This window comes from Canis lupus, chromosome 35, assembly GCF_048164855.1.
Source record: "Canis lupus baileyi chromosome 35, mCanLup2.hap1, whole genome shotgun sequence".
NCBI classification, from domain to species: Eukaryota; Metazoa; Chordata; class Mammalia; order Carnivora; family Canidae; genus Canis; species Canis lupus.
Window position 1 is genome coordinate 8100108 of NC_132872.1, and position 14136 is coordinate 8114243.

A 14136-nucleotide genomic window follows, 5' to 3' on the forward strand; every position below is an offset into this window, starting at 1 on the left:
AGAGCCAAATGCGAGGACCGTCCGGAGAGACCTGCAGCCGGGGACGCGCGCCAGAGCTCCCCGAGAGGGCCGGGGCCTTGCTGCGGGACAGCGGGAGGGGAAGGCAGCCCTGAGATCCTGCATGGAGGGTCCCGTGCTCTGCAGGTTACTCCCCAAGCTGCCCGAAGCATTCCTCTCAGGACAGGCGGCCCTGGGGGCCAGAAGCCGCACGTGACAAGACCCCTGGGAGGACAGATTAATCCGGTTTTGCCAGTTTGCTCCGCGGGGACAGCCTCAGGGCCCGGGAGGCTCCGAGCCCCCGAGGATGAGCGCCCACAGCAGCCCCGCGGGCCAGGCCCCGTGGCAGGGCCCCGCGTGCCTTGGCTGGAAGCGGGACCTGGAAGGGGCCGTCTTCCACCTGGCCAACTGCTTCTTGCTCCTGGGCTTCATGGGGGGCAGCGGGGTGTATGGATGCTTCTACCTCTTTGGCTTCCTGGGCACGGGCTACGTGTGCTGCCTGATGTGGGGCTGGTTTGATGCCTGCGGCCTGGACATCGTCCTCTGGAGCTTCCTGCTGGCAGTGGCCTGCGTGCTCCAGCTGGCGCACCTGGCCTACCGCCTGCGCAAGAACACCCTCCCCGAGGAGTTCGATGTCCTCTACAAGACCCTGTGTCTACCCCTGCAGGTGCCTCTGCAGGTGTACAAGGAGATTGTTCGCTGCTGCGAGGAGCGGGTCTTGACTCTGGCCACTGAGCAGACGTACGCTGTGGAGGGCGAGACGCCCATCAACCGCCTGTCCCTGCTACTCTCTGGCCGGTAAGCTACTCTGTCGCTGCTCAGCATCCCCCCTCCGCCCGTGCTTCTCATTTCCTACTGTGTCCCTTTCCATTCTGAGGCCCCTTCCACTGAGGGACGGATGTGGCAAGTCAAACAAACAGAAACAGATTTTTCGAAGCAGGGGCTTGGTTCCTCTTTCTCAGCATTTCCCAAGAGGAAACAAGATCATGAGGCATCTTCTCCGTTGGCAGGAAAGACTGTGTGTGCACTTGGTCCTGGGAAGTGTGGGGTGAGGGTTTCTTAAGCCTGGGTCTAAAATGAGTGCACACACACGTGTATTACACGCACCAGCAGGTCATTGCGTAAGCTGCCACAGTGTCTCGGGGAGCTTTGACAAATTGAATATTTCAATAAGGCTGGTTTTCTCCTTCTGTATGTATTCAGGATTTCCTAAGGGCCAACTATGTGAAGGGAACAGCAGCTGTTCCTTGCCAGGGCATCAAGGAAACAGCCCCAATTATGTTGAGGATATCCTATATAAACTCTGTGGGAAAGCCACTTAGTATACAACCAGGTGGAGAGAGAGAATATTCCTTGTCCACTTTTCCATTCCCATTTGTTGTGTTGAGATTCTTCCAGACCAGTGATCAAGTACTATAAATCTGAGGACCACACAGTGAGGGAAGAGTAGTGGTGCCCACACATGTCTCACTGAGAATTTGGTGCAGATACCTAGCTGACAGCAGAAATTAGCAGAAGTGGTCTTTTAGGATGGGTGACAGCGGAAATTAGCAGAAGTGGCCTTCGTAAGGATTAGAGTATGCCCCATCAGCCTATACGCGAGTGCTGGCCGTTGGCTGGCATCCTCTGAACAAATACCATGGGGCTCCATGCTGTACCTTTGGTAGGCAGTTGTGGAATCTTTGAAATATTACCCTCGTGGGGCTTACATATGGGGCTGAGCATCCAACATTAAATTACTTAACCTGATACACTTGGGCTGCCTCTGTGAAAGCAAGCAAAGTATTTCGAAAGCTTTGTCCTCAGTTTCCTTCCCTGCTTTTTTGAGACCAGGAGAAGGTGATAGAAAAGATAGTAATCTTATCAGAAGGCTCTGATTCCAAGGGGGTGGCAGGGGGCCGGGGGGTGGAGGGGAACCAGATAAGACTGCCAACCACATAGTGGGAAAACACAAAGTTTCGGAATGATAATGATGGAACTACAATGGCTACCAATAGTAACAGCGTGCGCTTGTGTCGTACTGCTGCGTAGAATCAAAAGTATTAGGTGTACATGTGATTTTGTTTGGACTCAGAGTCCCGGATTGAATGATCCATGAGATTTTGCGGGGAGACATTTCATTTCATCTATGAATAAACTGAAGTATAAGCAAATGCAATTACTTGTAAATAAATACATGTGTAAGTACAGGTACATTATGACTGTTGCCAAAATGTTTGCCACCGACAGTTCCATGGTTAAAATAAAGACAATTTAAGAAACGTTCTCATTCAGGAGATCCAGGATGGTGTGTGCTGCTCGGAGCTCCTCTGTTCAAAGGAGGTCACTGAGTCAGGAGGGAGAAAGGCCCACAGCACTTGTATGGTGTACGTTTATGGAAGCGTATTACGACTATTGTATTATTTGACCATCTTTTTTTTATATGATGGATTTGCCATGAACCTGTATCACACCGCTTCCCTATGAGGGGGAGGTGGGCTTGCCCCCTCAGTGTGGCTTTTCCTACTATACTTGGCATCCAGAACCCGAGTCAGAAATTAGACAATTTTTTTTCTTGCTTTTCAAGGTTTGGAGTGAGAGTTTTATTTGTTATCTTTCAATGTCATCTTGTCTCAACTTTGCTCAATTGGAGCTGGGAGAAAAGGCTTCCTGTCTATGACCAGGCTCCAGTTTTAAAGGAGAATCACTGCAGCTTGGGCTGGTTATAGACCAAACACCTCCAAGCTGTGAACAAGAGCTCTGTGTGGGGGGAAGGGGGGGAAGGTAGGGATAGGGGCTTCCGGTGCAGACCTCCCCATATCATGTGCAGGCTCTTATCTGGAGCTCTTTGCTGAAACCTCCGATGCCCTTTCTGTTTTAATACATGCGACTAGTCCCTCTTAGGACTCAGAAAGGCCAAGTGACTTCCCCAAAGTTTATCACCCGGTTAAGCTGGGCTTACTGTTGGTGAGCTTCTCTCATACAGAATTGTCTCGTGCACAGCCTCCTGAGCTCGCACCTCACTAAGCTCTTCATGTAGGGGAAAGTACTTGTCCAGGGGATCGAGAAGAAAGAAGAGACTTCCATGATAAAGGGCACAGTATACCAATTTCAATGGCTTCAGGGAGCCACGTGGGCTCATTAGATGTTGTACTTTAAATGATGTCACTCCTAGTAGTTTGCTGGAGTGATCAGACCCCTTGCCCGAGAACTGAGTGTATCCAGCAGCAGCCTCACTCTCTCTTGTCGTGTCTCTTCCTGTGTATGAGAAGCTTTTTCTTGAGATGTTGCTCCCCTTTTATGGTGACACAAGTGATTTCATCTGTTCAATGTTCCTTTCTTCTCTCCTTTCTCCCTCATTCCTACCTTCCTTTCTCACTTCTCCCCTTCCAAAAATATATATTTTTAAAGATTTTACTTATTTATTCATGAGAGACACAGAGAGAGGCAGAGACACAGGCAGAGGGAGAAGCAGGCACCCCGTGGGGAGCCTGATGCAGAACTTGATCCCCGGACCCCAAGATCACACCCTGAGCTGAAGGCAGATGCTTACCCACTGAGCCACCTAGGTGCCCCTCCCCTTCCAAATATATATATATATATATATATATATATATATATATATATATATATTTAAATATTATTTATTTATTTATTCATGAGAGACAGAGAGAGAGAGAGAGAGAGAGAGAGAGAGAGGCAGAGACACAGGCAGAGGGAGAAGCAGGTTCCATGCAGGGAGCCCGACGTGGGACTCAATCCCAAGACTCCAGGATCACGCTCTGGGCCGAAGGCAGGCACTCAACCCCTGAGCCACCCAGGGATTTCCTTCCAAATATATTTATTAAAAGTGCAAGGGACTAAGGATTCGGTGATTTTTTAAAATATGAAAAATACTGTTCCCACTGTCTGTCAAGAAAATCAATAATTAATGTTTGACGTAGTGGTGGCTCAAAGACATATTTCCAAGGAGAAATGCCAAGTGTCCTGACAGCTTGTACCTGGGGGAGCTAACTTTTTGGGGGGAAGTCAGATGGAACTTCCTGGAAGAAGGAACATTTAAGCTGAGACCTGAGGAGAAAGTGGAGATTGGGACGAGGTCTAGCTAGAGGGACAGACGATGTGGAGACCCTGAGGTAGGAGAGCACAGCACTTAATTTTCTCTTGTGCCCGTTAATTACTCAGGGAAGTGCTGCCGGCTACCTCTATATGTTACCTGGTCTTGTAGGAGCAAGCTTGCTTCTGCCATTAGAGACCATGGGCTGACACATCCTTGGCTTGGCTTGAGAGCCACATCCCCTTCTGTCTTCCATCTTTAGGTTGTCAGATAAAAGGCAATAGCTTATTAATCGGTGATGGTCTCTGGTAATTTGTATGCATGCACGTAGTCATCAGGAGCCAGATTTGGAGGCTAATACCCCATTTGGCCAGAGCTTTTTCACGTGGCTATACCTAGCTGCAGGGGCCACAGGGAAATGCAGTCTAGCCGCGCAGCTGCAAGCCCTCCCAAAACTCTAGTGCCGTGGACGAAGAGGAAGAGCAGCGATGGGTAAACAGGTGACCGTACCGCATTTCCCAGCTCTCCATCTATGCCCATCCTTATTGGCTTCCCAACATCCTATTCGTTTTTCAAAAGTCAGCTCATGTCATCTTTGAGAAATCTGCCGCTCGAAGGGAACCAAGCTCTGTCCCTCCTCTAGTCTCCTGTTCCACAACAGCACACATTGACTTACAGCCAGTTATGTACGTGCCTGTGATTTCCACTAAATTGTGAAATCCTTAAAGGCAAGGATCAGATCATACCCAACTCTGTTTTTCTAGACCTCCAGGAACACGGGAGGTACTCCATGCGTATTTATTTACTCAGTAAAGCTCCAGGAAAAAAAAAAAAAAAAGGAACAATAGCTCCTTCCCACTGAGTGTGCCTCTGAGATCTTTTTATCTGCCTCCCTTTGTTTGGCAGAGACACCTCCTTTGCTGTATAACTCAACCCTTGAGAGAGGTTGAAGCTGAGTTTTCTGGGGGGAGGAGGGAAAAGCCCTTATTGGATCCTAATACTTTTCCATTTTATTTTATTAAAAGATTTTATTTATTTATTCATGAGAGAGACAGAGAGAGGCAGAGACACAGGCAGAGGGAGAAGCAGGCTCCATGCAAGGAGCCCGACGTGGGACTCGAATCCGGGGCTCCAGGATCATGCCCTGGGCCAAAGGCAGGCGCTAAACTACTGAGCCACCCAGGGATCCCATCATTTTCCATTTTAAAATATGGAATTTAGACTGAAGAGGATTTGGGTAACCACTTCCCTCTTTCCACATGGTCTCTTCTCTCCTTTTGCCAGGGTTCGTGTGAGCCAGGACGGGCAGTTCCTGCACTACATCTTTCCTTACCAGTTCATGGACTCTCCCGAGTGGGAATCGCTGCGGCCCTCTGAGGAGGGAGTGTTTCAGGTAATAGGGAGCCTGGGGCGGCACTGCCACCCAATAATATGCCCCCCTCCACTTTCCCCACTCACGTCTGTTCTTTGAACCGCTGCCTGTATGATGCTGGTGGTGGGAGTGCTCTCTTTCTGGGGAAAGAGTGCCTGGGCTGCTGGCAGAGGTGGGCTGGGGCAGAGAGGGACTAACCCTAATAGGCGGAGCATATCCAGAAGACCCCAGTGACCCCAGCAACCACCAAATAAAAATCCACACTCCTTAGAGAGTAACCTAAGACCGTTAGTGATATCCAGCCACATCTCCAACCTCTTCCTCCTTCACAGTTTTTGTTCATACCAGCTACACGGAATGGAACCCCCAGCACTTCCCTAAACACATCCCAATTGTCTTTGCACCGGCCATGGCTGGCCCCTACCGGACCTTCTATCTGAAATGCACTTCCCCCATCTAAATGAGGCAGTGGCATCTTACTTCCTCTGAAGCCTGCCCAGATTGACCTCATCAGCCTCTATTCCCACAGCTTCATGCTCCTGGCTGTGTGGCTTCCCATTCCTTTTACTTCTGCTGACTGGTGCACAGATAGCTCTCTGCTCTGATGCCCTGGTTTCCTTTCCCAAGCCTTTGAGGTAGAAATCTGGGCTTCCTCTCCTCTCTATTCTCAGGCTCCAAAAGACAGTACCCTGAACACAGTAGGTGTTTAATAAGGGTTTGCTGAACTGGCTTGGCAGTGGGCAGTTGGTGTCTCAGAGAACTCTGAGGCGTTCACCGACATGCTCCAAGGTAGGGGCCTGGTTGCTTGGTCCCTGCTCTTCTCTCTGCCAATCCTTCAAACCTTGGTTCCCTGCTTTGTAGCTCTCGTTTCCTGAATGGCTAGTATATGTCAGGCACTAAATATTATACTGCCTTATTGATTCTCAAAACAACCCTCTGGATTGGATATTATTAATACCCCATTTAACAGATAAGAAAATTGAGGCTCTGAAACATCAAGCACTTGGCCCAAAGTCTTCAGCTAGAAAGTGGCAAAGTGAAGTTGTCTGGCTCTACTATTTCTGTTCTGTTCTTTTTTAAAATGAGCAGGTCACCAGTAGAGTGGAGTACACAGACACACACACACACACACACACACACACACACACACACACCGTTACAGGGACTCCCCTGTCCAGCAGATAGTTTGCTAGTACTGGGTTCCATGTGATTTCTACTGCTTCTATTGGGGGAGTCCCTCAAGCTAGCATATGAGCTAACCCCAGAATAGACACATGGCTGGGCCACCTGGCTGGGCCTGTTTCTGCTCCACCCTAACTCCCGGCTCTTTGAGGACAGACCCTGAGAGGCAATCCCGATCCCACTGCCCGGCTACCAGCCATTGACCTCCACTGATCATGTTCCTCTTACTCCGAACATGCACCCACCCTCTCAAACCAGCCCAGCAGTTCTCTATGAGAACTCTTCAGGCCTCTATTAACCTCCAGGAGGGCCGAGTCAGGTCCTGAGCCAGCCAGACCAGGCTCTGTTTCTGACACTGACGCCAAGGAACAGGTGGTGGATAAGCCGGGTGTCCTCCTCTAAGCTCTGCTTAAAAGGAGGGGCTATAACCCCAGATGGCCTCTCAGCCTGGAATGTAGCTACTGTCATAGTCCTCCCATTTATATTTTTAGTGAGCACCTCCTTTGGGAGCAATGAGATCCACACGTTCGCTATTGGCTGTATAAAGTCTCATTTCCTCTTTGTAAATGTCAGGTTCACCCTGTCCTTGCCTTTTGGGATTACAGTCTTTGAGGACTAAAAGGACAATCCACAGTGACTGTCTAAATCTTAATTCTCATCGTGTTTACCACCAATGAGTCAATGTTCCATCATACCTCTCAGCGATCCAATTAAATAAGAATTTATGGAGTATTCAGCACTGGGGCCCTCTCCTTAGTCACCGGGAACATAGCAGAGGAAGCATCACACAGAAATCATCATGATGTCTCCAATTTAGCCTGTGCCTTACTGGACACAAGTCCTCTTTCCATATGTTACATCATTTAATCCATTTCACCAGCCTCTGAAATGAGAATTAGAGAGAAAGGTTGTCAATACTTTACTATAGACATATGCGTCTATATGTGGGAACCAGGCAATATGCAGGTTTCCTGAAGACCTTTGAGGAAGAATTGTATAGAGGACCTGAGAAAGTGACAGTCAGTTGTTTTGCAACATGTAAGATTTGTAGTCTTTACTTGACTTATTCATTCATTCATTCAAGTAATGTTTACTGAGTGTTTATTATATACTAGGCACTGTTAAAGATGCTTGGGACGTATCAGTGAACAGTACAGAGGAAGTTCCCTGCCTTTGTTCAATTCGCATTCTAGTAGAGGAGATAAAAAATAAGACATAGGCATAATGAATAATTAAGTAATATGTTAAAAGATAATGAGGACTAGTAAAAAAATAGAGTGGTATAAGGAAGGCCTAGTTGCTATTTTATTTTAATTTATTCATGAGAGAGACACAGAGAGAGAGGCAGAGACACAGGCAGAGGGAGAAGCGGACTCCCTGTGGGGAGCCGGATGCAGGACCCGATCCCAGGACCCCAGGAACACACCCTGAGCCAAAGGCAGACGCTCAACCACTGAGCCACCAGGTGCTCCTAGCTGCAGTTTTAAAGAAGGTGGCATAGAAGATTGTGTTGAGCAGGTGACACTTGAGCAAACACCTGGGGGAGGTGATAGTGTGAGGTCTGAGAAGCTGAAGGCAGAGCATATCAGACAGGAAGAGCCAGTGCCAAAGCCCTGTGCCAGGAGGGACTAGCATGTTTGAGGTGCAGAAAGGAGGCCAGTGTGGCTGGAACAGAGAGAGGAAGGGAAGAGAATAGCAGGAGAGTAAGTCAAAGATGGATGAGGAACCAGATCAGGTAGGGCTGGTACATAAATTTCTTAAATAGAGCAGAAAGGATTGCCTAAGGCTTTGGATGTAGTGTGTGGGAGAGAAAGAGGACCAAAGAAGCCTCTAAGGCTTTTGGTCTGAGCAAGTGGAAAGATGGAGCTGCTATCAACTGAAATAAGGGAGCCTGCAAGTCCAATCGGTTTGGGGGGAAGAGAGGAAGTTCCTGTTTGGATATATTAGATTCGCGTCATCTATGGACATTGCAACAGAGATGCTGCCCAGGCAGTTGAATATCTGTCTAAAATTAAGGGATGTAGTGTGGGGCTGAGATACAGATTTGGAAGTTTTGGCACACAGGTGTTATTGAAAGCCATTGGATCAGATGAGATCGCTGAGTGAGTGAGTTTAGAGAGAGAAAGGGTTTTAGAATGGACCGATCCTGGGATACTCTAGTGTGTAGAAGCTGGAGGACAAAGGAAGCCTCAAGGAGAGGCCAGGTGATCGTCCCAGGAGAGTGGGGTACCCTGCGAGCCAAGAAGAGAAAGTGTATCATAGAGGAAGGAGAATCAGCAGGATTGACCAGGAAAACTGGCATCACATCACAGCTTAGAGGTCACCGGTGACCACACCAGGAGCAGTGTGTGTGGCCCGCGAGGGACAAAGCCTTGTTGGTTTCCGAGATAGCAAGAGGAGAGGAGTTGGAGACACCACGTCCGGGCAACTCTTTCCCTGGCGTTTTGCTGAGAAAGGGGGTAAACTAATGAGGTGGTAGCTAGCCAGGGAAGGGGGGTGAAGAAAAAGGATTCTGATCTATTCTAAGGCAGAAGAAGTTAAGATCACGTTCATAAGCATGCCCAAGGTCTTTGTGTTTGGTGTCAAGGACCCTGGTTACGTCCAGAGTGGCTCTGACGTACATCCGCCTCAGAGTCAGGACTCTGATTTCTTGTTTGGGAATTACTATTAGGTGCACCTGCAGCGGGGGCCCGGCGCCCAGTGACACCTCCTCACTGAGCTGCTAGGAACGGGCAGATTGTGAGCATTACTTTCAGCAGGTTTTGTCCTGAGGCAGGGTGTCCCGAGAGACTAAGTGATTTGTCCGATGCCACACAGCTGGTCAAGGGGGGACGCTGGAACTTGAAGCCAGATCCCAGCCTTGATGAAGTAATTGAGGGGCCTGACTTTGGTGCTACCGAGTAGGGGGCGAGAAGCAGAGAGGAGGAAATGAGCGGAGAAAGTGGACGAGGGGTACTGCAGAAGGAGAGAGGAGAGAAGAGGAGTGGGGCTCCGGGACACGAGGCAGGAATTCAAAGCACTATGGAAGATCTCTGATAAAGGACGGTTGGAAGTCAACCCGACCTTTAGTTAGAAAATCCACGTGAAGAATTGAACACCAGGCCTGGCACACAGTCACCTCCTAATAAATGTTAGCTGCCGTCACCCTCACCATCATCTCCACCGTCTCCATTCACAAACCTTCATCGTGAGCCCTGCTGGCCTTCTCATTTTTAAAGTATTGTGGCTGTGGGGCACCTGGGTGGCTCAGTCGATTCTTCACCGTCTGACTTCACCTCAGGTCATGATCTTGGGGTCCTGGGGTCCAGACCGGTGTCAGGCTCCCTGCTCAGTGGGGAGCCTGCTTCTTCCTCTTCCTCTGCCCGCCCCCTCAACCCTGCTTGTGCTCTCTCTCTCTCTCTCAATAAATAAATAAATAAATAAATAAATAAATAAATAAATAAAATCTTTTTAAAACAGTTTTAAAAAATACTGTGGCCAATCCTATTATTAAAAATTGTGTGATTCTACTCCCTATTCCTTCACTATCCTAGGCATGTTTCTAGTTCAACACTAGCTTTACCACTCATCATCGTTTTAAGAAGGGTTTATCAAGCACCTGCTACATGCCAGGCACACATTACCTACCTACCCCACAAGTGTAATTTAGCTTTGCATGGTGGGTGCGTAGTGAGCGCTCAGAAATCCCTCGGTGCCTAAATAAATGGAAAGTGGGGCGTCCTCGACTCTGTGCTCTTAAAAGCACCTCTTCCTCTCCGCCCTTCTTCTGACTTTAGCCGTCACATCTCCCTGGTTATTGTCATGGCCGAGTCCAGAGCAGCTTCCTGGGCCTGAATTCCAGGCCAGGTGACGAAGCTTGGCGTGCCTGGTCAGGAGCTCTCCTCTGACTGAGACGCTTTCCAACTCTTCCTTAATCCCTCCTGCAATATATTACCCTTCTTGATTCTCAAAACAAACTGTCATCAGCATGCAGCCTAGCTTCAGAGCCGAAGGAGGGCCCCGTTTCTCTCACAACAGGCTCAGAACTTCCCTCGGCCCTGAAGGGGGTCAGCTTTGGGACCACAGAATGTGGAGTTGAGGGGCGCCTGGGGGGCTCAGCGGTTGAGCCTCTGCCTTTGGCCCAGGGCATGATCCTGGGGTCCAGGGATGGAGTCCCACATCGGGCTCCCTGCATGGGGCCTGCTTCTCCCTCGGCCTGTGTATCTGCCCCTCTGTGTGTGTGTGTGTCTCTCATGAATAAATCAATGCAGGGATCCCTGGGTGGCGCAGCGGTTTAGCGCCTGCCTTTGGCCCAGAGCACGATCCTGGAGACCCGGGATTGAATCCCACGTCAGGCTCCCGGTGCATGGAGCCTGCTTCTCCTTCTGCCTGTGTCTCTGCCTCTCTCTCTGTGTGTGACTATCATAAATAAATAAAAATTAAAAAAATAAATAAATAAATCAATGCAATCGCAAAAAAAAAAAAAGAGAGAGAGAGAGAAATAAGAAATGTGAGAGCTGAGGAGACCGGGTGTGAAGCTGCAGCTCCAGGGAGTGAGGCCAAAGAACGGGGGCTGGAGCCAGGGCAGGGGCAAGGTCCCCTTCAGGATGTGACCCCCTCCAGGCCAGGCCAGGCCAGGGCGCGGCTCCCACGGCTTCTTCCCCGCAAGTGCAGCTGTTTGCAGAGCCCCTGCCTGTCTAAGGGGGTGCTAATGAGGCCTCCGCTCTCTCCTCCGGGCCCTCAGGTCACTCTGACGGCGGAGACCCCCTGTAGCTACATCTCCTGGCCGCGGAAGAGCCTCCACCTTCTTCTGACCAAAGAGCGGTACACCTGCCAGCTCTTCTCGGCCCTGCTGGGCTACGACATCTCCGAGAAGCTCTACGCCCTCAACGACAAGCTCTTCGCCAAGTTCGGGCTGCGCTTTGACATCCGTCTGCCCAGCCTCTACCACGTGCTGGGGCCCGCGGCCGCCGACGCCGGGCCCGAGGCCGAGAAGGCCCCCGGGGAGCCCCGGGCCCGCGGAGCGCCCCCGCCCGCGCCCCCGCCCGCGCCCCCGCCCGCGCCCCCGCCCCGCGCCGGGGCCAGGCCCGACAGCGGCCTCCTGGGGGAGGACTCCGCCAGTCTGGTGCTGGAGGATTTTGAGGAGGTGTCGGGATCAGAATCGTTCATGGATTATAGGAGTGACGGGGAGTACATGAGGTGAGGGCCGCCCCCGGGCGCCCCCCGCCGCCTCGCCAGCCCGCGTAAGTACTCGGCAGGCGGCGGCCGCCTGGGCCCGAGCCCGCCTTGCAGGGCAGCCCCCACGGGGAGGCCTCCCATTGCCAGGGCAACCCCCACGGGGAGGCCTCCCATTGCAAGGGCAACCCCCACGTGGAGCCTGTCCCCCCGGAGGCCTCCCATTGCAAGAGCAAAACCCCTACGTGGAGGCCTCCCATTGCCAGGGCAAAACCCCCACCTGGAGTCTGGCCTCCGGAGGCCTCCCACTGCAAGGGCATAACCCCCAGTGGAGCCTGTCCCCCCGGAGGCCTCCCATTGCCAGGGCAAAACCCCTACATAGAGGCCTCCCATTGCCAGGGCAAAACCCCTAGGTGGAGGAGGCCTCCCATTGCCAGGGCAACCCCCACGTGGAGGCCTCCCATTGCAAGGTCAAAACCCCCACTTGGAGTCTGGCCTCCAGAAGCCTCCCATTGCCAGGGCAAAACTCCTACATAGAGGCCTCCCACTTCAAGGGCAAAACCCCTAATGGAGCCTGTCCCCTCAGAGGCCTCCCATTGCCAGGGCAAAACCCTCACGTGGAGCCCGGCCCCTCAGAGCCCTCCCATTGCAAGGGCAAAGCCCTCACACGGAGCCTGTCCCTTCGGAGGCCTCCCATTGCCAGGGCAAAACACCTACATGGAGCCCGGCCCCTCAGAGGCCTCCCATTGCAAGGGCAAAGCCCTCACGTGGAGCCTGTCCTCTTGGAGGCCTCCCATTGCAAGGGCAAAACCCCTACATGGAGCCTGTCCCCTCAGAGGCCTCCCATTGCAAGGGCAAAACCCCTACATGGAGCCTGTCCCCTCAGAGGCCTCCCATTGCAAGGGCAAAACCCCCACGTGAAGCCCGTCCCCTCGGTGGCCTAACTCAACCTTGCAGGGGGAGCTCCCTCCAGGTGCATGCAAGGCATGAGGGGGATCCTTTTAAAAACGCCTTTTTTATTAAGTGTCCTCGCACTTTGGAAAGGGGGCTGGGTGACATGTTGAGCAAGCAAATGGTCACTAAATTGGTCGCCAGTGTGTGAGCAGTCAAGGCCTAGCTCGCTAGGGCTCAAGGGGAGTCCGTTTGTAGCCTGGGTCTAAAGGGGAAGAAAGCTCACACGGTTCTAACTCCTATGGGTTCAGTTTCTTGCGAGCCTAAAGGTAGCTTCTGGAAAGCAGCCGCTCTGTAGCTGGGATTGGCAGCGATCTCTGTTAAAATCATATCCTTCTAAGGGGCTTGTGATACAGGCTGATGACCCCGGGAGGCAAATCGCCCACCTTGCTGTCCTCTTGCCCAGCGGAGAGTACGCTTCTTGTTCAGCCAGAGGACTGGGTGCTGCTTGGTCACTCTGATCATACGGGTCACACGGCTGCCTGGTTTTCCCCTCACAAACCACACACCTGTGTGAGGTGGATGGGCACCATGTGGGAGGGCCTAACAGGAAGGGCAGGCAGGATTTGGGAGCCCTGCGTGGCTCAAGGGTTGAGCGGCTGCCTTCAGCCCAAGGGGTGATCCTGGGGTCCTAGGGTCGAGTCCCGCATCGGGCTCCCTGCATGGAGCCTGCTTCTCCCTCTGCCAGTGTCTCTGCCTCTCCCTCGGTGTCTCTCATGAATAAATAAATAAATAAGATCTTTTTAAAAAAAGTTAAAAAACATAAAAAGGAAGGGCAGGATTTCCCTCACAGCTCAGGAGAATGTCCTAGAAAGGCTGTACTGAGTAGTTCTGGGAAACTGCTCTCACCTTCCCCCTGGTTGCTCTCACAGTGCTGTGACCTTCTCCTCTGGGACTCCACCCAGCCATGGTGGGGCCTGGCTTTTCCTAAGGAAAATCCCACCGTTGCCAACTGGGGAGGCGATTCCAAGTGCGTGTGTGGCACAGGGGCCTAAGGGACCCATGGTCCTTTGGGAAGTGCTGACACACCTTTCAAGAAGCTAGCCCAGTGAGGAAGGTTTCCAGGGGACACGAGGTGAACGAGTGAATGTCTGTAGATTTTGTCAAACAAGTCGTGGAAATGACAGAGGCGGGGGCGGGTGATAAAAGGTGAGAATGCTTGCTTTATAGACTCGCAATCTGTCGTCTCCTATAGTCCCTGGGTCCCTAGAAGCAGAGTTGGGGGGCTTCTGGACTAATTCCATGGATCTACCCAGGACCTGCGATCACGTGCTGAGTTCCCCCGTTTGCACCGGCCACTCTGATGGCGCCCTTCCCACCGTCCCACTAGGCCCCCCATCCACACTTATGGGTTTCACCCCGCGGACCCCGTCTCGGTCCAGCCTACCTGCTTGTACACACTCAGCCCACGCAGCTCCTGGGGTTCTCACGATCTCCCTGTTTC

General features: G+C 51.7%; 1 protein-coding gene across 1 annotated transcript in view; it reads left to right on the forward strand.

Annotated features, from left to right (window-relative positions):
• Positions 1–14136, forward strand: part of POPDC2 (popeye domain cAMP effector 2) — a 23520-nt gene continuing 9384 nt past the window's right edge. Inside the window, exons 1-3 of the mRNA XM_072812360.1 lie at positions 1–795; positions 5318–5426; positions 11311–11809. Of these exons, the coding sequence (XP_072668461.1) occupies positions 305–795; positions 5318–5426; positions 11311–11769 (1059 nt within the window). The 5' untranslated portion in view covers positions 1–304 and the 3' untranslated portion in view covers positions 11770–11809. The remainder of the gene's footprint in view (positions 796–5317; positions 5427–11310; positions 11810–14136) is intronic.